Here is a 25,019-nt window from a genome sequence, read left to right as displayed (position 1 = left end):
CTAACATATTCCGTTCTTTTGTCTGAATCCAAATGGTGAAAATCTTAACATACGTCTGGACAGCCTCAAGTTATCCGATTTAAAATGAGTTACACGATTCGTGTCGTAAGGGCGCCTTCTGGCTGCAACATTAGGCTGCCAGTCCACCAGAGCGGAGCGAGGCAGCGGAGCCGAGAAACGGAGAAATATTAACCAATAGGATTGCACAAAATCTCCGCTCCTCTTAAGTGGACAGGGACTTGCGAGCTAGTTTAAAATTTCATATAAAACCGGTATGCGGAGCGGGGAAACGGAGCGGGGAAACGTGCGGGGATGCGGAGCGGGGAAACGGAGCTCCGCATATTGAAAAACACAGCAACTCCGCTCCGCATTACTTCCTCACTCCGCTCCGCAGCCTCGCTCCGCTCCGGTGGACAGTCACAGTACGCAACTCCACTCCGCATTAGTCCGTTTCTCGGCTCCGCTGCCTCGCTCCGCTCTGGTGGACTGGCAGCCTTAATGGTCGCGTTAGCATATCAATGCGCCCACAATTCTAAATTTAAAGCTGCTACCTTCGATGACAATTTTAATTCTGACGTAATCGTCATTATTATCAATGATTAAGTTTGTATTTTTTTATTTTTTTCTTGACCTTTGATGCTAGTGTTATAACACTAGCACTTTTCGGAAAAATAAAATGGTAAATTTGTAGCTTATCTGAATTGTTGCTACAAGCCGAATATTATATAGGTTGCAATAAATTTTTCCGCGATGGTTACATAACTTCATTATTAATTTAATGGATTTAGTTTCGAAAGCATTCCTGCTCTAATAATAATTCAAATAACACATGGAGGCATAATCAAACAACAGTTACAAAACCATAGATAACACTTTAATACACCGTGTTTTCTGTACAAGAGCTAATGAACATCCACGTCGCTATTGTAAATCATAAGAACATACCCCGGCACCTTTACACATCGTCTTAATATCACTTATTTTACAACAATGGATAAATAATTGGCTATCTGCGGAAAATTACAAATTTCCACATATTTAAGCAATTCAATAGCGAAATAATAAGTCTATCAATAAATATCTATACGTTGTGTTAATAACATGCTAAGTAGTGAACTAATCATATTGTATCGACCAGCCGACCAATAGGATCACAAAAACACGTCGCCATTTTGAATTACCGCCAATTTGTTACAATTATCATCAATAAATAGTAATATTGTTTTTATCATGCGATTGACGTACAAAATATTGAATTTAACAAATAAAATGGTGATATTTTCAAAACTAATTCTGTAGTCGAACAAAAATGAAGGGGGGCAAACGTTCGGGCCTCCAATGCCCTTTTCCATAGACAAAAAAAAATACAACCCTGAATCATTGACTAGTAAAAAAAGAACAAGACGGATATTTGATTCAAGAATGCGAGGTAGGAAGCCAGTCGTAGCCTAGCGAAACTTACTAAGAAAAAAGCGATTCACTCGATCTTATGAAACGTGCAGTCATTGACAGATGAAGGCTATAATCTTGTAAAAAAAAGAAGTAGCCAAAATCCACTACGTTTTAAGCAACTGTTCGCTTTCAAACTTAGCCGCATTATATTTCGTGGCCAATCGCGATACTGTAATTATTACTATTTCAAACTTATGTCAAATGACTACACGTTTCATACAAAACTAAAATTTAATTTTACTTAGGCATTCTCGCCTCTTCTTACGTAGTATTTACATCCATTCCACCAATAGAAACAAGTTTCAAAACTTAAAAAATGATTATTTAACCCAATTAAACGTTTTTTAATTTATATAATTCTATAAAAGATGTTAACATTAAATTCAACTAGATCAATAAATAACGGAATCATGTTGGAAACTATACTCTATAACACACTAGTGCATAAATTAATGAGTCACGCACTTAATATCTACAGTTAATTCCGTCTTATTCTTTTTTACCCCATAATTTATTTTTAAACACGTGTTTTGCGTCTTACAATTATTTTGAAACGTACAAATGAATATTATTTATATACATTCACCATTATCAAGTTTATTGTAAAGAAATGTTTTTTAAAAAAACAGGCCCATTCGGTTTCTTGTGCTCATCACTTCTTCACAGAGTCTGAGATGTATCTTGTCGAATGGAATAGAAGATTATAACGCAAAACCCTGTATAATATAATATCCTGACGATAAGTGATTTAATATCATATCTTGAATAAAAAATATCGGAATTTGAATATAGGCTGACAAAACACGAGCCGCTCAAGACAATTAGAACAAGGATAATATACGGCTCATCATATGGACGGGACGCATCATTAGATAGTACACCACTGATGCACGACTAACAAAAAAAACCCAGATAATATCAGCTAGTAGGCAAAGGATGAGTTTTAAATGATTTTTTATTGTTTTAATTACAACATCCTTTTCTATCTACTCAATTATTGTGCGGAATATTTTTTAAGGTAATTTTGTGAATATTTATCATGAAGGGTGAGACACTAATGATACTCAAGGAATGAAGTACTCGGTAATCGATTTTCGTTCTAATTATGTAATAATAAATTAAGTGCGGAAACACCGCTGCACTCATACCACAGCTTGTTAGTTAAGCGCAAGCAACAATAGGTCCGTCTATAAGCATTCCCGCTTTAATCCGCGCGGTGAATTAATGACTTAATATTCGGTTAAATTTACTAATTAACATTCAATATTATACATTTTTTTTCATATACGATCGGCAAAAATCAATATTCGTCGTCAGTGTCAGTGATACTATACAGCATGGCTTAACTATAAAAATATTGCATAAATTGCATACTTTACCTTGCATTGCATAATATCCTTGTCCGACGTTAAAGTTAGTAGAAGCGTGACAATAAAGAGATATTTTAGGGTGCGGTCGCGCAGCAACAATTAAAAATGCAGACATTATATTATACTACTTGTGTCTGTCGTACTACATACAACTGTCCGTTTAAAATTTATTAAAGCAGGCGTTACTTTGCGGAAATCCATAATTATCCAAGTGTTTTGAGTTTTATTTAATGTTAATTCTGCCAATATTTGTCCATAAACAAATCGACAATACGTCACAACATCAGACCAATCACAGCGCGTCATTTCATGGGATAAAAGAGTGGTTTCCGGCTCACTTAATTCAGTCTCGTGTCAGAGTTTGGCGAGTCAACATCTCCTGAGGATGTGTGTAAAGGCGAAACACGTGTCGAATTGTTTAAGGACAAATATTGGCGGAATTAACACTAAAGAAAACTCAAAACACATTGACAAGGTGCGAATTGTTTTGGAAGATCTCACGTCTCCTTTTACATATAAAGAGATTACTTTAAGTATTATTACGGATCATTAAAAGTACATAAAAATTTTCAAAACTATTATATTTTTAAGGCGGTCTGTTTTGGAATTCGCCTTCTTATTTATTTTACATACAATGTAGTCTTAGTAATAGGATTGTTTTAAGAACGGAGAAACAAAAAATATACGATGAATCTTGTCAAATCGGCAATTGATGTTCGAATCACTGGTAATTGATCGTTTCGGTCGAAATAAACACTGTCACATGAACAATTGCAATATGAATACCCCAAATTCTCCGTACTGCGACCGTCTTTCACCGTGATAATAATTTAACGTGACTAACATCTAAACAGCTACAGTATACATTAAGATAATACAAATACTATTTAAAATTAGTATCGCACAATAATTTCGTTTAGTGGCAGTGAACAATAAATACTGTATAAAATTGTCTATGAAAAGTGCTTCATTAATAATAATCTAGAGAATAACAGCAAATGACTTTGAACTTTATTTCAATGTGTTTACGATATAAAATAGGATAACTTGAGCATTTACTGCACTACTTAAATCCATTGCAAAAAGCGTCCACTGACGGCCGTTCCCAATATACTGTCTACAGATAGAGATAAATTACTTCCTTCTATTGTCAGTAATTAGCTGTCAATAATCTGAAGCTGTCCCAATATATCCGATAAGTCATTCTTATCGCCTTAAATTGGGACGCGTGAATTGTAATTTCCATACAAACTTCTATCGCTGGTAAGCTATACGTCATCCCATTGACAGACAGCGTGTACAGATAAGGTAAGCTACCGTCGATAAGTTTATTGGGACAGAAAAGTCAACGATAGTTACGATTTTTATCGCAAGTAAGAGATAGCCGTTAAGAGTCCTGTCACTTTACATATCGACCAATGGAGTAGCGTGTCCGATACAACCGGAACACACTGCACACGTTACACCCGAATACTTATCTCGATTTTTTTCCACTACTACCAAGAATGCATGTGATCTAAATAACAGCCAAAAATTTTTGAGTTTAATTTCGAGCGAAAAAAATAATATTTAAAAAGTGTCGAAGTTTCTGGAACATACAAATGTTAGATAAGCGACGTCACTGGTCCGAACGACAAAATATGTCAATTTTCTAATAGTCCACTTTTCCGTCCGTTTTTCTGATTTTTGTTATGGACTATGACGTCATTGTGAGCGCTCACAATGCGCGCCAAAATGGCAGTCGTTTAAAGTAACCGCGTCCGTTGGCTATTTTTTTTAACAATGTTTAAATACTTTAGACTTAATTTTTCGGTATTTTTTACAATAACTTATACAGCGATGTAAATTATCAAATAAATATATAAAATATTCATCCTATTTTATTTATTATACATCCTCGTTTGACCAGTGAATGTTTGTATTATTTACCTATGTATATTATATATTATAGTAGGAATATTCATTGAAACTAAAAACCTAAGAGAGTTAAAAGTAGAACCATTCATATTTATTTTTTACGCAAAAAAATTATACATGCACAAACTGAAGCTAAAACGTACGATAATCTAAGCCTTTCATTTTCAGTGCAGTCCGATTACAATCTGAATTTTTGATTATGTTAAGTTTTGTAATTTGTATGCAAACTTTTTTATTAATTGTTTGGTAGAATAAATATTTGGGAGTAGTTCTAAACTATCATCCACACTAATTAATGTTATATAATCGTAAAATCCTGCAATTATTTACTGTTTTATAAACACAAGTACATCTGTGTTAGTACAAAAGTCAATTAATGCTTTATTTTCCTTATTTTTATCCCAAGAATTGTGGTTAAGTAATTTTTTTTTAATAAAAGACATGCCGACGATTTCGCTGGTCTTTTCCTATAGACCCTGTTTATAATCACTAGATTAAATCTATCCTTGTAATGGATCAAGTAAATTCTAGTTGTCTGGTGGGTTGTCGAAGTAGTCAATCTTGTTCTCCGGTTTCGGTTCAGGTTTCGTCCTGGTGACAGCTGTGGTGGACGCCGAGGGTTGGCTGCGGATGGCCCATGCGTTCGTAGAGGTGAGGGTAGCCCAACCACCTGATGACCTGAAAAATGTGTTAAAAAAATGTTAAGCTACGTTATTTCTGTGTTGGGCCGACTTCTGTTGTGTCGCGGAGGGGTTGTTATTCTGTATTCTGTGGCGCAATATGGCGCATTTTCAGATCATTCATGGTGCGGTTTGAATATGTGTTTTATAATGGAATCATCTGATACTGAAAGTATTTTCAATTTCTGCTATTGGCGACTCTTCTATAGTCTATATTGTCTCGCTAATTCGATTAGTTCATCGAATATCTTTGAAGTTATACTTCTTTAGGCTCGTTATGCAAAAAAAATATGAGAGTGAAATTTTAAGATGGGCGCGCATCACTGTAACACAAAAGTAAAAGGGTGAAATTGGTTCCTAAAATTTTCTGTCAGTTGCGACATTCGTTATTTTTTTTTATTGTTTCTTCGTCCATTATTAGGATAGGCAAAGGGTTCAAGCCCGTACATCCGTATTGGTTATTTAATTGTCAAAGTCATCGTTGCAAGATTTTAACAATATTGTTCTGTCTACAAACGTAGAATAGCGCGAGGAATAAGGATTAAGGATTTTTGCTTTGTTAGGCCAAAGAAGTATAACTTCTTGCGTGCATACATAAGTACACACACACACTTTTTTATAGACTCGAACGAACCAAAAACATGAAATATCTAGTTACAGAATTAACTGCATCCCTTGAGGCTACGCGTCATGACGCATTTTACCACTTTGGAAGTGTCTGTCACGCAAACTATTCAACGGTATTAGAAATCTCAATACTATTTTTGAAGACATATATAGACACAAATAGTGTTTGCTGAAAAAAAATTGAGTTTAAGTTCTAAGTATAGGGAACCCCCCAAAATTTATTGTTTTTTTTTTTTCTATTTTTGTGTGAAATTTTAATGCAGTTTCCAGAATACATCTACTTACCAAATTTCAACAGTATAGTTCTCATAGTTTTGGAAAAAAGTGGCTGTGACATACACGGACAGACAGTCAGTACCAGAGGCTCCTTTGCATAGAGGCCGGCTAGATTATGGGTACCACAATGGCGCCTATTTCTGCCGTGAAGCATTACATGTAAACATTACTGTTTCGGTCTGAATGGCGCCGTAGCTAGTGAAATTACTGGGCTAATGAGACTTAAAATCTTGTCTCAAGGTGACGAATGCAATCGTAGTGCCGCTGAGAATTTTTGTGGTTTTCAACGATCCTGAGCGGCATTGAATTGTAATGGGTAGGGCGTATCAATTACCATCAGCTGAACGTCCTGCTCGTCTCGTCCCATATTTTCATAAAAAATTACAGACAGACAGGACGCGTCTATAAGGGTTCCGTTTTTTGCAATCTGGCTACGGAACCCAAAAAATGTGCTATAGGCGTGATATTTAGTACTCACTTGGTGGTGTGAGAAGATGTCGCGGCGGCGCCAGAGGTCCTTAGCACAGGGCCTGGCACACGACGTTTTCCAGCCTCCCGCGCGAGAACCTCCAGGATACTCATGGCCGGCAACCACGACTGTAATCAACATAATTACATCATAACAAGGCTTCCGGGGACCTGTTAATTCATTTATCTACACCTATGCTTTAAATCCTCTATTAAAGATTCTGAAACAGTTAGCTTATTGCCAACATTAAAACACCCAATGTTCTAATAACCATTACATCATCCAAAATAGTGTTGTAATGTTGTACTGAATTTCATAATAACACTCCTATTTTTTTTTAATTCCCTTCATGCTCAAAGAGTTTTAACAGACAGCCACATTCTTATTGCTCGATGTGTGGCATCTGTACGAATTTCAAAAAAATAACATTTTGGTTTAGGCGCGTTCCACACCACCAGAACGTCGCGCGCCGTAAAAAAAAGTAGGTTATTCGAATCCCTGCCATTTTTCTTCGAAATTTTTATTGTATTGTTTACAAAAAATGAGCGATTAATTTCCACAAGAACATAATATTCAAGAGAATTTTAATTATTGCACTATACAAAATGTAAATTACTACTAAAATAAATAATTCTTTCATTAATACTTAGTTTATTTGTATATAATCAGTAATGGATGATATTAGGTTACTACTAGGGCTGACTGTAGTAAGCTAACTGTTTCAGAATCTTTTAGAGGATTCATATTTTGGGTGTAGATAAAGTCTTGTATGCAACTGTTGATAATTAAGTATTAAAACACTCATGTGATACTATTATCACACTTGACTGCGCCTCGTGTGATAAACCTACATTCGTATTTTAATACCTCTTATTACACAACGGTTGCATAAATAACTATTATTTTATTCCGATAACAAAATTAACTAAAGTATGAAACACGATTAACACACTATTGCAGCACAATATAGCTGAGTATGTATGTTTTGATGAAAATAAAAGCCCGCTGAGTATGTTGCGCCCATTCGTCTCAGGTCTGAGGCATTCTTTTTGGAATGAGTGGTAGTTTTTGACTTTCAATAAGTGATGTCACATTCTATTTTGAATAAAAATATTTGAATTTCAATTAGTGCGGGCTAATGCTGTGACGTGTTAACCAGAATTATGATTGTAAATATCTTCCCACAATTTTAGTAATACTATTGTTGCGTAGCAATCCTTCGAAGTATATGACGAGAGTTGTCAAACTTCAAGACATTGTTAATTTCAACAGCTCCGTCAGTATTACTCGTAGCTCAGCGGAAAAGTGTTTACTTTAGACGCTGTAGACCCGGGTTCGATACACGTACCAGTGTATGGATTTTTTTGGGTTTTGTGAAGTTAAAGGAAATTTCTAGTTAGTTCAGGATCAAATCGAACAGAAGAAAAGGGATGGAAAATGTGTAAGCAGGATAAAAATAGTTAAAAGAATTTTCTAGTACAATTTAAATTTAAAGATGTAATGGGAGAATCATTTTGAAAATAGAACGGATCCGGGGGTATATAAGCCGTACTAAGCGTGGCCTACGGCAGTTCTAGTTCTGACTCGAAAGCGTAAAGAAGAAGAAGAAGAAAAGAAGAAGTAGTGAAAAGTGGAAGTATTCTAAGAAGAAGAAGACAGAAGAGAAGTAGTGTTCGGTGCAGTGTGACGCGTTGAAGGTACCGCCGCCCACAAGAGGAACAGCGGCAGACCGGCGAAATGCAAGTTCAGAAAAAGTGAACGCAAATAAAGACTCGTTCCTATAAGCGGAGTATTATTTCCAATCCCTGACCCACTCCCGTGTCAATTGGGGTCAGAAGTGGGATTGGAAAGATGCCATTAGTACCCAGGAACGAGAAGGGAGTGACCACGCGAGCGGGAGCAGCTGCAGCGGCAGAGGACGAGTCACAACAAGCATCCGGCTCTGGACTCAGTGCGACCGTGTCAGCACCGCAGGCTCCTGCCGTAGACATCAGCGCGCTCATGCAGCAGATGGCCGCCATGATGCAAGAGCAAGCGCGCCGACAGGAGGAGCAAGCGCGCCGACAGGAAGAGCAAGCGCGCCGACAGGAGGAGCAGCTGCGGGGCTTGCAAGAGGAACAAGCGCGCCGACAGGAGGAGCAAGTGCGCCGACAGGAAGAGCAAGCGCGCCGACAGGAGGAGCAAGCGCGCCGACAGGAGGAGCACCTGCGGGGCTTGCAAGAGGAACAAGCGCTACGACAGGAGGAGCAAGTGCGTCGACAGGAGGAGCAGCTGCGAGCCTTGCAGGAAGAGCAAGCACGTCGACAGGAGGAGCAGCTGCGAGGTCTGCATGAAGGCCTCTCCAAGGAAATTTTATCAGTGGTGCAGAAAAACTCCGCCCGGATTGACGCTGTAGAAAAGGAGATCGCCAGGATTGACACTGTAGAAAAGGAGATCGCCCGGATTGACACTGTGGAAAGGAAGATGGGGGAGATGGAAGCAACTATTCATCAGCTCAATAGGAAGGCCGTGTGTGGGGATCCTTCAGCCAACCCAAGAGTCACCTGCGGAATCACATCGACCAGAAGTTTGAAAGTACCCCCCTACGACGGCAAGTCTTCCTGGGCCGCCTTCAAGCTACAATTAGAGACGGTCAGAAGAGTAAGTGGTTGGAGTGACCCAGAAGCACACTCTGCCCTCACACTAGCGCTCCGTGATGAAGCACTTTCCGTATTGGAAGCACTCGGCGCTGGGAAGGAGGAAGTAACCTATACGGGCCTTCTTAACGCGTTGGAGGCACGTTATGCCGATAAACACCTTGAGCATGTGTATGGGGCGCAGCTTAAGGACCGCAGTCAAAGGGCCAACGAAACTCTGCAGCAGTGGTCCCTCGAAGCTGAGAAGCTAGTGCGTAAAGCATATCAGTCGTCACCAACTGCAATAGAAGAAATGTTGCTCGAAGTGTTCATCGATGGAATACGGGACGCCGAAGTAAGAGCAGCCGTACGACTGAGTCATCACTCATCATTAGCTTGAAGGAAGCGGTGGCACATGCGTTGGAAGTGGAAGCAGTTCGCCACGATTCTCGGGGGTTGAGACTCCGCAAAATTGTACCAGCAGATTCCAGCCGAAGACAAGAATATAGCCCAGTATGCTATGGGTGTGGGGAGCGAGGACACATTAGGAGCACTTGCCCCAGGCGTCAGAGCATAACGCAAGGTAGGAAGGATGCGGCGGTCTCAACATCAGCTCTGGAGCAGCAGGAAAACTAGAAAAGGCCAGGGCAGTGGGGTGGGCGCTGGCTGGTAGAAGCAAAGCCCCAAGGATCTTCGTTAAACAGACATGTGACGGAAACACTTTAGTTATAGAGGGAATGATAAATGGAAAATCTTGCCGTTTCACTTTGGATACGGGAGCCTCACGTACAGTCGTTAGCCAAAGAAGACTAGAGAGCATCGGAAGACGACATATGCGAGAAACAAACCAAACACTCACAACACCTACCGGCCAGCGCATATCAGTCCAGGGAGAGAAGATCGTGGCCGTGAAAATCGGTAATACGTTGTACTGGCAAAAAGTGGTAATCGCAGATATCACAGATGACTGCATCATTGGGTTGGATTTTCTTCGAAATCATCAGTGTACGATTGACATGAAACATGGTGTATTGAAGCATGGAGGTGAAGAAAAGAAAGTGTTGTGCTTACGAGACACTACTTTAAATCCGAGATCGCAGACCCTAGTCCCGGTAGTCCTGCCAAGAGATGACAGAGGAAGATCTTGTAAATGCGCTTTAATAGAAAGAGAGACATCGGACACGAAATGGATCCCAGCCAGGACTGTTGTGGGAAACTCCCAAATTGCGATGGTTCCCGTGTTTAATCCTCATGAGGACAAGCAAATCATCAGGAAAGGAACAGTGATAGGAGGTTGTGAGGAGATAGCTTGGTTAAGAAAGTGTGAAGAAGGGAGGAAGACCGTAGCTGCAAGCCAGGATGTGAACATACAGAAACTTCTGGATGGCTGTAAGGACAATCTTACCAAGCTACAGTTAATAAAAGCGAGAAATTTCCTGCTACGCTACGCGGGGATGTTCTCGAAGAACGACGAGGACATCGGAAGAACTGGTTTGGTGAAACACAAGATCGACACAGGCGACACTGTTCCGATAAGGCAAAGACCAAGACGTATTCCGTTTGCACGTGAACAAGAAGTGGAAGACATGATTCGGGATATGAAAGAAAATAGTGTGATAGAACCGTCATCGAGTCCATGGTGTTCTCCAGTGGTTCTGGTGAAGAAGAAGGATGGATCAACTAGATTTTGTGTGGACTATCGGCGTTTGAACGATGTAACTAAGAAAGACAGTTATCCATTGCAAGAATCGATGACACATTAGATTCACTTTGTGGCATGACGTGGTTCTCTACTCTTGATTTGAAAAGTGGCTACTGGCAAGTCGATCTGGACCCTAAAGACAAGGAGAAGACGGCTTTTTCAACCGGAAAAGGGTTATGGCAGTTCAAAACAATGCCCTTCGGATTATGCAACGCCCCAGCTACTTTCGAAAGGTTGATGGAGCATGTGCTGGCAGGTATGTTGGGAGAAACCTGCCTTGTCTACTTGGATGACATAATCATTATGGGACGAAGTTTTGAAGATCATCTTAAGAAGCTCGAAAAAGTCTTCACAAAACTGCAGGGTGCCAAAGACTGGCCGACGCCGACAGAAAAGACACATGTGAGAGCATTTCTAGGACTATGCTCTTATTATCGACGCTTTGTGAAAGGGTTTTCCGATGTTGCTAAGCCCTTACATCGACTGAAGGAGGAGAAAAGAGCCTTTTCCTGGGATGAAGAATGCGAACAAGCTTTCTTAGAGTTGAAGAAAAGACTATGTGAATCACCTATCCTCGGATATCCTGACACAGAGGGAAGATTCATAGTGGATGCTGATGCCAGCAACACTGGAATTGGTGGAGTACTATCTCAGAAGAGAGGAGATCAAGAAGTTGTAATTGCATACTTTAGCAAATCTTTATCAAAGCCGGAGAGAAACTACTGTGTAACTCGTAGGGAGTTACTGGCCGTGGTGAAGACATTAGAACATTTCAAAAAGTACTTGTTGGGTCGCAAATTCCTCGTAAGGACTGATCATGCCACCTTGAAGTGGTTACTAGAATTCAAGAATCCGGAAGGACAAGTGGCCAGATGGATTGAGCAACTTCAAGAGTATGACTTTGAAATCGAGCATCGATCAGGAAAAAGTCATGGAAATGCAGATGCGTTATCTAGAAGACCTTGTCCGATGGAATGCAAACATTGCATTCGTCAGGAGGAGAAAGAGAATTTTATGATCCGGCTGATCAGAACAGATTCGATCGACGAGAACTGGAGCAACGATGCAATGAGGAGAGCTCAGGAAAATGATAAGGATCTTCAACCACTTTTACATTGGCTAGCAAGTGGATCACTTAAACCAAAATGGTCTGAAGTGGCTAGACACAGTACGGCTACCAAGAGTCTCTGGGCACAATGGAACAGTTTGGTGATGCATGACGGGTTGCTCTGCCGTAAATGGGAAACCCCGCAAGGAAAGGATTGCCATCTGCAACTGGTCGTTCCCAGGGAGAAGGTGAACGAGATCCTGAGAGCTTATCACGATGGTTCTTCAGGTGGACATTTGGGAATAAGAAGAACTCTCACAAAAATTAAAGAACGATTTTACTGGTTGCATTGCCGTGATGATGTGGAAGACTGGTGCCGAAAATGCAAGAGTTGTGCTGCTGTCAAAGGACCTCAGACCAGAAGCAGAGGAGCTATGAAGTTGTACAATGTTGGGGCTCCGTGGGAAAGAGTAGCTCTGGATATGGCCGGACCGTTCCCAGTCACCAAATCTGGAAACCGTTACATAATGGTGGTGATGGATTATTTCACGAAGTGGCCGGAAGCATTTGCTCTACCGAATCAAGAAGCAATTACCGTTGCGACGAAGCTGGTGAATGAAGTTTTCTGCAGATTCGGTGTGCCTTTGGAGTTGCACAGTGACCAAGGGCGGAACTTCGAATCACAAGTGTTTCAAGAAGTTTGCAAGATCTTGGGAATCCATAAGACCAGAACTACGCCATATCATCCACAGTCGGACGGGATGGTGGAGAGGTTTAACCAAACATTGGAGCGACATCAGGCAAAAGTAGTGGACAGTCATCAGGATAACTGGGATGAGTACATTCCACTGTTTCTTATGTCGTATAGAAGCGCAATACACGAGACGACAACAGTGACTCCTGCGTACGCCAATTTTGGAAGGGAATTGAAATTGCCAGCTGATTTACTCTCAGGCTGTCCACCGGATACTCCGAAAAGTATAACAGAATATGTGGATGAGTTACGGAAAAAGATGGTTGACATCTACGAGGAAATTAGAACAACTGGGCTTAAGGCAAGTGAACGGATGAAGACCCGCTACGATCGAAGAGCTAATATTCCTGGTTTTGAAGAGGGAACCCTGATTTGGTTACACAATCCTGTAAGGCGAAAGGGGAAGTCTCCGAAGCTCCAACCAAGTTGGGAGGGACCATACAAAGTAATCAGAAGGATAAATGATGTGACTCTCAGGATCCAGCGTACCCCTCGAAGTCCCCCGAAAATCGTACATGTCGATCGGGTGGCTAAGTACTACGGAAGCAACGATGATCGGGACGATCATGTTTTGGGAGGGGGCAGTGTTGCGTAGCAACCCTTCGAAGTATATGACGAGAGTTGTCAAACTTCAAGACATTGTTAATTTCAACAGCTCCGTCAGCATTACTCGTAGCTCAGCGGAAAAGTGTTTACTTTAGACGCTGTAGACCCGGGTTCGATACACCTACCAGTGTATGGATTTTTTTGCTTTTTGTGAAGTTAAAGGAAATTTCTAGTTAGTTCAGGATCAAATCGAACAGAAAAAAAGGGATGGAAAATGTGTAAGCAGGATAAAAATAGTTAAAAGAATTTTCTAGTACAATTTAAATTTAAAGATGGAATGGGAGAATCATTTTGAAAATAGAACGGATCCGGGGGTATATAAGCCGTACTAAGCGCCTAACGCCTAAGGCCTACGGCAGTTCTAGTTCTGACTCGAAAGCGTAAAGAAGAAGAAGAAGAAGAAAGTAGTGAAAAGTGGAAGTGTTCTAAGAAGAAGAAGACAGAAGAGAAGTAGTGTTCGGTGCAGTGTGACGCGTTGAAGGTACCGCCGCCCACAAGAGGAACAGCGGCAGACCGGCGAAGTGCAAGTTCAGAAAAAGTGAACGCAAATAAAGACTCGTTCCTATAAGCGGAGTATTATTTCCAATCCCTGACCCACTCCCGTGTCACTATTATGACGGTATGGCGCCATATAGCAACCCACAGTCGGTCACTACTACACAACCCCGCATGCACCGAAATGGAATTCCTCAGGGCGGCGACCCCACGACACCATATCCGACAGAGCTCCGAGAGAACTCACATACTGTACTATAAAAAAAAATATATGGGAAAAAGTAACCAGACTAGTAAGACGTTCACCAGAAGTTATACAAGGTAACCACGTAAGTGATACGCCCTTGCCGGCCGTTACAATGCAGTGCCGCTCAATATTCTTGTTTTTAAAGCCAAAATTGTGCGGCATCGCAATTGCACTCGTTGATTTGAGACATAACATATGAAGTCTCATTAGCCGAATAATTTCGCTAGCTACGGCACCGCTGTGGTACCTAGCCGGTATCCTGTGCAAAGAAGCCTCCCGATAAGTAACATTTATTGTCATAATACCACCAGTCAAACAAACAATGTAAAAGATATAAAAAAAAAATACGTTAAAAAAACCGACTTCAAAAACTGAAAAGTATCAAATAACTAAATATTTAATTTAAAACATCCTTTATGCAAACCTTTACCTGTAATGTATTTATATGTGCTTCCTATTGATAGGTTTTAAGTCGGTGCCAAGCTCTAAACAAAATAAAACTTAATATAATATATACAGCTTACTTACTTTAATTATTAAGGATGTCTGGCCACGCGTGTCTGTCTGCTTGGGTTGTTTTGTTCTACCCAATACCCAAACCTCCAACATCGCAATAGTGAGAGTGGGGGAGAGCGAGAAAATGAGCTCTTGATTTATTTTAAAATCGAACATAAGACTATCAGAATCCCCTCACTGTAAGCAGCATCATCGACATGTACGGATGAAGGGAAGTGCTTAGAGCATCAGAAAGTTAGTGAGTTCACTTTACATTGCATCAGTGTGTACGCAGCATTTCGTCACCAATTACACCAGCAACCACACACTTTAAACCAGCATTTAGTTGTTTAACTGCACAAATAACTTGAAGTACTGAACCGTACGCCCACTGTTCAGTTCTCCTAACAAGCTAAATGAACACTGTAAGGAACAAAATGGAGATGTAATAATAAATAAATACCTTCTCCTTGTCGGCGGTCGCAACTACGTTCCGGTTGGGCTCTGCGTCGTACGCGACGCTCTCGCAACCGAAGTGTTCGCACAGTTCGTGGATGAACTGGCGTTTGGCGCGATTCATAGACGGGAACGAGTGTGCGCGCGTCTTTTGCTTTGACTGTAATTAAATTATTACATAAAAACCACACGGAAGGCTCCGAACAATCATACAAGATATAAATCAAGTAGTTCAGCCTTATTTTAAATTTCTATGGCGGTTATTTTGTACTAGAAACAGGAAAGGTTCTAATACTGAGCCTTGGGGTGTGCCTATATAGATTAGGGAACCAGCGGATTGATTACCATTTATATTAACAATATGGACTCTGCCTTGTAAATATGATTCTTATTATTGTTTATGCAAGACTCCTCATACACCGTAATAAGATAATTAATTGATGAGTCTCATCGTGTATACAGTCAAACGCTTTTGTCAAGTCACAGAGGACACCAAAGACTATTCTCAACCTTCAAAATACCTTGTATCAACTCTACACCAGCATCAGTGGTTGAAAATGCCCGAGATAATTAAGAACAAACACCCAAAAATAACTTTTACCACATAAAACAGAAATGTTACACAGTCTGACCAGGACAAACACTGGCGAAAGTAGCTGTTCAATTCGAGTGGCATGACGGCGTTACAAAAGAAGTCATAGACATAAATATTAAAACCATTGACCAATAATAGTGCTTACAAGCTAACAAGGATGGTATCCGTTGTGTTGAACAATGATATCGTATATTAGGTATTGTGTGGGAGATACCAGCCAGCTCTTTGTGAACGGCTATGATAAATTTGGCTCTACTAAACTATACCTTCTTGGCGAGTTGCACCAGGTCTGTGAGCTTGTCGTGTACGTGTTGCGCGAAAGCGGGTTCTCGCGCAGCTGCCGCCCGCAGCGAGTCGCTATAACGAGGCGCCAGTTTAGCAGACACGTCCGGGTTGCGGATCTGTAGCGCTAAGGCCAGCTGCCGAGCTCTAGCCTCCTGCGAACACTCTTCGTCGCATTCCAGCCTGGTTCAAACAAAAACAATATCATTTATTCACCAATGACAAAATATTAATACACAGCCCTCATAGTACTTAAGGTCGAATATAACAAGTTAATTTAATTTGAGTAAATGAATTACGCATATTAGTTTTGAGAATTTTTTTTGGTTCGTGTGAATTGAAATTAAGACCCTCTTCAGTTTTTACTGGTTTTATTTGTTAATACTTACATGTCTAAAGTTACGTTATTTATTTTATAAATAAACGAAGTCGTAGACAACTGTGTGCGGACAAAGACCATAGAGGACGTGCATAAAATAAAGTATAACCCATTATGAGCTTTAGTCGCATACAAGTTTTAGAAATTGATCACAGGGAGTTCCTCCTTGAGGCGTTATCGACCGTATTTTTAAAGAATATTTCAAAGGCTGTCACATAGTTTGCATACAGAAGTAACAGGCCAGTATCTTTCTCCGACAAAACATTTAATAACCAAACAAAAAAAAAACAAATAAAGAAATATATTTTCATACAATCTTAAGGCATTACGCATGTTTTTACGAAATGAATGATGCAGATTCGACCAAGTTGTCAAATCAACACGAAGGCACCTGTCGATAATATGTAATTATTTACAAATGGGATAACAGTGGCGGTTAATTGTCAAAGCCTGAACCGTCAGCAATTTTTTTTTCAACATATTCAGTGACATATTGTTTTTAGGTAACAAGAAACAAAAAAAAACGCCAAAGAAAATGTAAAGTTCAACAACTTACGTTTTAAGCATGGCGCTCGATCGTTGTGCTTCAGATATGTCCACCGACCCGCCCTCTTGTATTCTGGTCGCAGCTAGCGCGTTCAATGTCCTGTTTGCAAATAATGTATTTAAGAATTTTTATTATTAGAAAAACCTTATTACGTATTTTTACGCCAAAGCGGTATAACGCGTGATCGTGTCCCTGCGTAATTAACATAAGTGATATACTTTTATTTTTTACATACAAATTCCTTACAATTAGTATATAGCCACAGAATCAGAATTCTTTCTGACAGTATGACGGTACTAACAGCGCTGAAGGGTACCACATACAACTCAGCACTAATACAATGGATCAAGGGACATAGGGGTTTGTTGGGAAATGATGCAGCGGATGAGCTTGCAAGGCGGGCATCGGCAAATCTAGTGACTGGTCCATTGCCACTTCTGCCAAATGCGCTCATGGATATGCTCTCTTACCAATGACCTACACAACACCCGATGGATGAATGTCTCAAGCTATTGACAGTCGAAGGAGGCGATACTTGCACTGTCGCCCAAACTGAAACGTACACTTATCAGCCTCAACAGACATGACATCCGTATAATGGTGGGCAGGGTGCCCAACGGGTCACACATCACTAAACAAACACCTTTTCACAATCGGCGTAACGGACAGTCCTAAGTGCAGAGGCTGTCTGGCCGAAGACGAAACGGTCGCTCACCTCCTGGAATGTGCGGGGGTGGCCAACCAACGGGCAAAAACCTTAACCAATACGAGGTCGCTTCAGGAAGTCTGCGAACACCCCAGGAATGTTCTGAACTTCTGGAAGGAGCTGGGCTGGTTGGAGTAACTGGCCATTACTGCACACAAAATGGACCCATGCTAGTGGTTTAATTGCGGAAACAGGAGCCCCCATACCATACCATTCCTTACAATTAGAAGCATCTGTCTACTCCAAATTATGGGAGTATTTCACGAGGGGCTGCTGAAAACTAGTGTTGTATTGGTGTTTTCCGCACTAACACAACTAAGTCAGCTCCTTTAATGTTGCTTTTTGTTTTTTTTTTTTTAATAAATCGATTAGTCCATAAGTAGAATTTGTATAGTTCAGTGTTAATACTCCCCCTTTTCATAATATGAGGCTCATAAAGCAGTGAACTAACTTGTCGTAGTCTCGCATGTTCTCGGCGCAGGCCCGGGTCGCCTTCCGCCGCAGGCACGGACACGTGACGGCGACGGGACGGCGGCACGCAGTCGCGGCGGGACACACGCCGCCGTTGTCGGCGTGACACGGGCTGCCGCACTCGTGGCCGCACCGCGGTCGCTTCTCTCGACAGCCCTGCTTGCATCTATCAAATCAAATCAACATCACTTTATTAACGTAGGTCACGGAAATGACACTTATGAATATCAAAAAAATATTTTACTTATTGAATCTACCGCTACTTCGTAGAGGGTTGAGCTAATGATAAAAAGTAGCAAGAAACTCATTGCCACTCTATTATATCGAGATTTACATTTCTATCGATTTACAAATCATTTCAATTACAATATAATATGTAAAATGATGCAACAAACATACTCAAACGTCAAATAGTCAATGCCTTACACGAGTAAGTCAAAAAAGTGAATGTAAATTAATACAAAAGTTATTGAGTACAGTAGCTGCATTATCCACACACACCGTAAATAAATAAAGGTATTCAATTATGTGAGCATTTTATAAGCGATATATATAATAACTTTTAAGAATCTGAAACCGAGTCTCCGGCAACAGGATCATCCTGCTCCCACAAGCAGCGCCCGTTCACGAGTATGACGCATGAGCCAGCTATCGCCTCCCTCAACTATATTTTATCAAACAGAGTAACATTGATGGTTGGTAACTATTAGTGAGTTGGAACGCAATACGCGTCGTATGGCAGTGTTGTCGATTCTTTTATTTGTCGAGTCTTGATCAAATACTAAACCATTAAAACAAATTTATAACAGCTTGTCACTGTTTAAAGTCTTCTCACTCACTTAGTAAACTTATCCTACAAAGTAGCTACCTAGTAAAATTACTCTACACAAACCCAAGTGGTTTATGGGTGCTATTATCCTTTATTTTTCTTAAAATAAATAAATAAAGAAAACAGAGCGATACGCCAGTAATTTCTTATTTTAATAATAATAATAAATCTTTATTTAATCCCATGCAAAATATTTACATTAATTTAATCTTACTTCTAAATTATTATCTACGGATTGTATGGACCTCTTTTGGGTAAAAGTCTCCTCAAAAGAATTCCATTCAGTTCTGTTTATTGCTGTCTCTAACCAATTCTGCCCCACCACCGCAATTTCATCTGCCCATAAGGCCGTTCTGAATATTATTCTTTATCAATATTTCGCTGGTGTACTCCTTGCTTTACACACCCACATTTAGAAGGCATCTCCCGGCTACAGTATTCCCTGTATATTTCCCAATGGGAGGCTTCTTTTGCACAGATTACCGGTTGGATTATGAGTACCAGAATGGCGCCTATTTCTGCCGTGAAGCAGTAATGTGTAAGCATAATTGTGTTTCGGTCTGAAGGGCGCTGCTTTTCACTAGCTTAAATTACTGGGGAAATGATATTTAATATCTTATGTCTCAAGGTGAGGAGCGCGATTGTATTCCCGCTCAGAATTTTTGGGTTTTCCAAAAATACTGAGCGGCACTGCTTTGTAATGGGCAGGCCGTGGTTATTGTGCCACCAGCTGAACGTCCTGCTCGTCTTGTCCCTTATTATCATTGAAAAAAAATCCCGATTCGATACGACCTAGGGATCTTCAAGTTAAGAGCATAATCTTAATTCATACGCCGCCAACGTATCTACAAGATCTTCAGTATTTTAAATGTGTATTTCTCTTTAGGTTTGCGACTTGCATGTTTGTCTCCTCTCACTCATAAAAATATATATTATATCATTTATACGTCCAGTTAGACTGTGACAACTATGAAAACGTCGAAAAAATTGATGTTGTCAAGTAACCTCTATTTTGAGCCATGCGCTCACACTAACACAAAGTGACATACAAATCGCGAGTGTGAGACGTAGCTTGTCACGCACACTAAACTAATAAACCTGGCCTGCTTTCATCGGTTTTCTAGCTGCAAGAGGCTCTATCTAAGCGTATAAATTATCTAAGTCTGCCAATGTTTATATGTTCCGAAACTATTTATCAGATTGAGATGAAACTCAGATTGTATAGTACGGTAGCCCTCGATGTTTCCATAACCATCCGTATAAGTATTTTGGGAGAAGAAAGAAAAAAAGTTTATTTGTGACGATAAAGTACAATAAAAAAGGATTGTGTGGTTTGATGAAACCACGGTAAAAGTGAAACTATTTTTCACATTATAGACATTTCACTATACATTTTTGGAATAATATTCCATTAAGGGTATAAAAATCGCTTTATCAATCTTAATTTTATGCTTGCAAAAATTGGAATGATAATAGGAAATAAAACGAGCAAAACAGCGTGGAGCACTGGCACAAATGAGTAATAGTCTATACACTACACGGTCAGCTGCTGCGAACTATAGGCGCCGCCCGACCGTCACGCGACATGTAACACACAGACGAAAAAGTTTGAGACGATGTAATTAACTTAATAAACTTAGCATATTTTAAACCAATGCTGGTCTTCCCTTGGGTCAATTGCTGACGTCGCCTTAAAAAAAACAGTGAAATAATTAAACAAATAAAAAGAAACTTACATGTAATTAAATTAATTATAATATTAAACATCGTAGTGTATCTCGCTCTCAGGTGACAACGAGTGGTGGAGTAGATTTTAGAGAATAGAAAAGAGATAGTAGAGAAGCTGTACGTAGATTAAAAGATAACATTATAGAAACATACTTCTCAGTATCACAGGGTCCTTTATGGCAGGTTTTAATACACGTGTGTTTGCCGCACGGCAGCGGCTTGCCGCACGGCAGACCGCACGAGAACTCCTCTTGTGAGCACGGTATCGTCTTGCGTTCCTGTAACGAAAGCTTTGCATGAGGCCATAAAATTACATTTATTTTATTACTAAGAATGTACACAACAAACAAACGATTATTTTCTGAATTGAAAATAAATATTATACACTAGATGACCTGACAGACGTTATTCTGTACATAATAACTGTTTGCTATGAAAGTGTCAATAATTTATAATTATATCAAGAATTATTTCGAAAAATATGCTCCCTGTTGTTATAATGAAATTATTTAACAGCAGAACTGTGAAACCATGCGTCAATAAATTCACTCACAGAAAAAAGGGGTCCACAAAAAAACAAATTTTGGAAATAAAAATAATTATGGGTCCCAAATCGACATAAAAACTATCCTATCTCTCAAGTTCGATTAAACAGCACTCCATGAAATAATCCCTAATAAAATACATTCATTAGTTTAGGAGTTCACAGGAAACAAACACCAGGACACTGGGTTTATATTTATTAAGATAAGTTTATAAGCATAACTATTGATATATAAGATCACTTTAAATTTTAACAACTTGAAGCAGAGTTGAGTGTGAACCTGAGAGTTAAACAAGACATACGATTACAACATTTACGAACAATACGTCACTAGAACGGTTGGCTCAGTTGGTAGAGCGCTCGCAGAGAACCCGAGAGGTCGCGGGTGTGAGTCCAGCATTGTTCATAAATTTTGATAACAAATTTAATTTATTTAATCCCAGAAGTGAGGGAGGGATATACCACTTCAAAAATGACAAATAATACATAAATAAATAGCAAGTTCAACTAGCTACCACAATTAGTAGCCCCCGTTGACGGGCATGACGTATACAACTTCAAAAAAATCTATATGATATTAATATACGAGGGCTGCACTAAAAGTATTGGGAATGGAATATTTCCACTGTTCCTGTCATATTAAAATCTTTTTAATTGAAAACTCTTTGGTTACAAAAATCGAATACCATTTATTTATTTTTTAAAAAAGATTCTCGGTCTTGTCACAAGGTCTTTTCAAACTTGTTTAGTCGTTGAGGAAATGGAATTGACTCGAGAAAATTCTAGAGCGATGATTTATTATGACTTTCGAAGTGGTTTAACACAAAAACAGTGTGTTGACCGGATGATTTCTGCATTTGGTGATGAAGCGCCATCCAAAACCACAATTTATTGCTGGTTTGCTGAATTTCAACGTGGACGTGTCAAGCTCAGTGATGATCCCCGTCAAGGTCGTCCAAAACTGCAGTCACCAAAGAAAACGTTGATGCTGTGCGTCAGCTTATTGAGGAAGATCGATATGTGACATACCGCGAAATTCAGGCAACTTTAGACATTGGCATGAGTCAAATACAAATAATCTTGCATGAACAGTTAGGTGTAAAAAAGTTGTTTTCCCGATGGATACCGCATTTGCTCTGTGAAGAGCAAAAAGCGGCTCGCGTTACTTGGTGCGTCAGAACTCTCGAAAGATTCCACGCAGGATCCTCAAATGCTGTATACATTATTGTATCAGGTGACGAATCCTGGATATACGCGTACGAACCCGAAACAAAAAACCAGTCACGAGTTTGGGTGTTCGAAAATGAGTTAAAGCCAACAAAAATTGTTCGTCCACGGAGAGTTGGAAAAAAAAATGGTGGCCACTTTTGTCTCCAAAACCGGCCATCTTGCGACTATTCCTCTTGAGTGACAAAGAACGGTTAATGCAAAATGGTATGCTAGCATTTGTTTGCCACAGGTCGTTTCTGAAATCCGTAAAGAGAACTGCAACCGCCGCATCATCCTCCATCACGACAATACGAGTTCTCACACCGCGCAGAGAACAAAAGAGTTTTTAGAGTAGCTCCGACCTAAGCCCTAATGATTTCTAAACTTTCCCTAAAATAAAGAATAAATTGCGCGGTCCGAGATTTTCATCACCTAAAGAAGCTGTGGACGCCTACAAAACGGCCATTTTGAAGCCCCTAACTTCCGAAAGGAATGGATGCTGCAATGATTAATTCTATCGTATGGAAAAATGTGTCAAATTTCGCGGAGAATACTTCGAAAAGCAATAAATACATATTTAAATAGCAATGTTGTGTCACTTCCTTGATTCCCGAAATTTTCAGTGCCGCCCTCGCATTCATACAATATATTCAAGATAAAAAATTCATTGCAAAATTCGATAAAAAATACTGTCCTCAATTGTTGAGCCACAGACTGCAGATGTAAAAATTTTTTTAACAAAAAACCAACTGACTTCAAAAAAACTATTCCAAAACAATAGATATGACATGCACAAAAAAGTATAAAAAATGCGTATTTTTATACAATCTAATTATTCTAATTCTAGTTCTGAGGTAACAAATATAAACAAATATAGTCCTCCTCCTTTTTTGAAGTCGGTTAATGATGCACAACAGGCTCTGAACGAATTGTATTGTAATGTTGTGGTTGTGTACCTCGTGGTTCCCGTAACACATCTTGGTGGTGAGCACGACGCAGGGCGGACAGTCGCCCGCGTGGCACGAGTGGTGCGGCTCGTGGCCGCACGCCCGGGCCCGCGCGCATGTGGCGCCGCACGCCGGCGGCTTGGTGCCGCACCGCACCGGCGGCAGGATAACTTCAGCGCCGCACGAGCACCGCAGCTCCTCGAAACCTGACCAATTGGTATGCCGTGAAAACAAGCAAATACTTAACAGAACTAATCATTTAACAAGAAGAATCTTTACTCAGTTCAAGGCGCTTTTTTTTATGAAAAAAAACGAGACGAGCAGGACACGTTCAAGCGGCAAATCGCCCGTGCGAAATCGAAGCATGTCGTCAAAATTGGCGAGCAGCTTTCCAGTTACCCGACCGGAACACGCAAGTTCTGGTCGTTGTCGAAAGCTGCTCTTGGTAACTTCAACCAGTCGGCCATGCCGCCGTTGCACATGAGGAATGACACCCTGGCCCATACGGCAAAAGAGAAAGCCGATCTCCTGTGCACTCTTTTTGCCTCCTACTCGACTCTTGACGACAACGGAAAAACACCGCCGACCATCCCGCGGTGTCAGAGCTCCATGCCTGAAGTACAGTTCAGACAAAAAACTGTTCGGCGAGCTCTGTTTTCGTTGGTACGTCAGGAAGTCGAGCGGGCCGGATGGCATTTCTCCAATCGTGCTTAGAACGTGTGCCCCTGAGTTGACGTCGGTGCTAACGCGTTTATTCCGGCACTCTTATTCAATAGGCGTAGTCCCTGACTCATGGAAGTCAGCCCTTGTCCATCCGATCCAAAAAAAAGGGAGACACTTCGGATCCGAGAAACTACAGGCCTATAGCGATTACCGCCCTGCTTTCCAAAATCATAGAGAGCATAATTAACCGCCAGCTCTCGGTATACCTTGAGGGTCACCAGTTGATCAACGATCGGCAGTACGGCTTTCGCCATGGTCGGTCGACCGGCGATCTTCTGGTAAACCTAACACATAGATGGGCGGCGGCTATTGAAAGCTAGGGGGAAGGCCTGGCAGTTAGCCTGGATATAGCGAAGGCCTTTGATCGTGTATGGCACAAGGCGCTCCTCTCAAAACTTCCATCATTTGGGCTTCCCGAGAGCTTATGCAAGTGGACCTCCAAATGCCTCACTGGGCGCAGCATACAGGTCGTTGTCGACGGTTATTGCTCGATTCCAAAGCCCGTGAACGCTCGAGTGCCCCAAGGCTGTGTGCTATCTCCCACACTGTTTCTTCTGCATATCAATGATATGTTGGACACCTCCAACATACATTGCTATGCAGACGACAGCACTGGTGATGCCGTATACACGGGCCATGCAGGTCTCTCTCGGGAAATCGTCGACAGTGCCGGGAGAAACTTCTGTCTTCTATCGAGTCCTCTCTCGAGAAGGTCGCGGAATGGGGTAAATTGAACCTTGTCCAATTTAACCCCCAGAAGACTCAAGTTTGCGCGTTTACCACTAAAAAAACCCCATTCGCCGTATCACCGCTCTTCGACAACTTCCCTTAATGCCTCGCCTAGTATCGG

General features: G+C 40.6%; 1 protein-coding gene across 1 annotated transcript in view; it reads right to left on the bottom strand.

Annotated features, from left to right (window-relative positions):
• Positions 1-852: 852 nt before the first annotated feature.
• Positions 853-25,019, bottom strand: part of LOC126969411 (protein shuttle craft) — a 40,249-nt gene continuing 16,082 nt past the window's right edge. The window contains exons 10-17 of the mRNA XM_050814811.1: positions 23,456-23,652; positions 20,900-21,024; positions 18,170-18,355; positions 17,022-17,111; positions 16,071-16,269; positions 15,217-15,369; positions 6,801-6,919; positions 853-5,417 (exon numbers count right to left, since the gene is read on the bottom strand). Of these exons, the coding sequence (XP_050670768.1) occupies positions 5,267-5,417; positions 6,801-6,919; positions 15,217-15,369; positions 16,071-16,269; positions 17,022-17,111; positions 18,170-18,355; positions 20,900-21,024; positions 23,456-23,652 (1,220 nt within the window). The 3' untranslated portion in view covers positions 853-5,266. The remainder of the gene's footprint in view (positions 5,418-6,800; positions 6,920-15,216; positions 15,370-16,070; positions 16,270-17,021; positions 17,112-18,169; positions 18,356-20,899; positions 21,025-23,455; positions 23,653-25,019) is intronic.

The sequence above is a fragment of the Leptidea sinapis genome, chromosome 18 (genome assembly GCF_905404315.1).
Source record: "Leptidea sinapis chromosome 18, ilLepSina1.1, whole genome shotgun sequence".
Taxonomy (NCBI): Eukaryota; Metazoa; Arthropoda; class Insecta; order Lepidoptera; family Pieridae; genus Leptidea; species Leptidea sinapis.
This window is presented reverse-complemented; position numbering and strand designations above follow the sequence as displayed.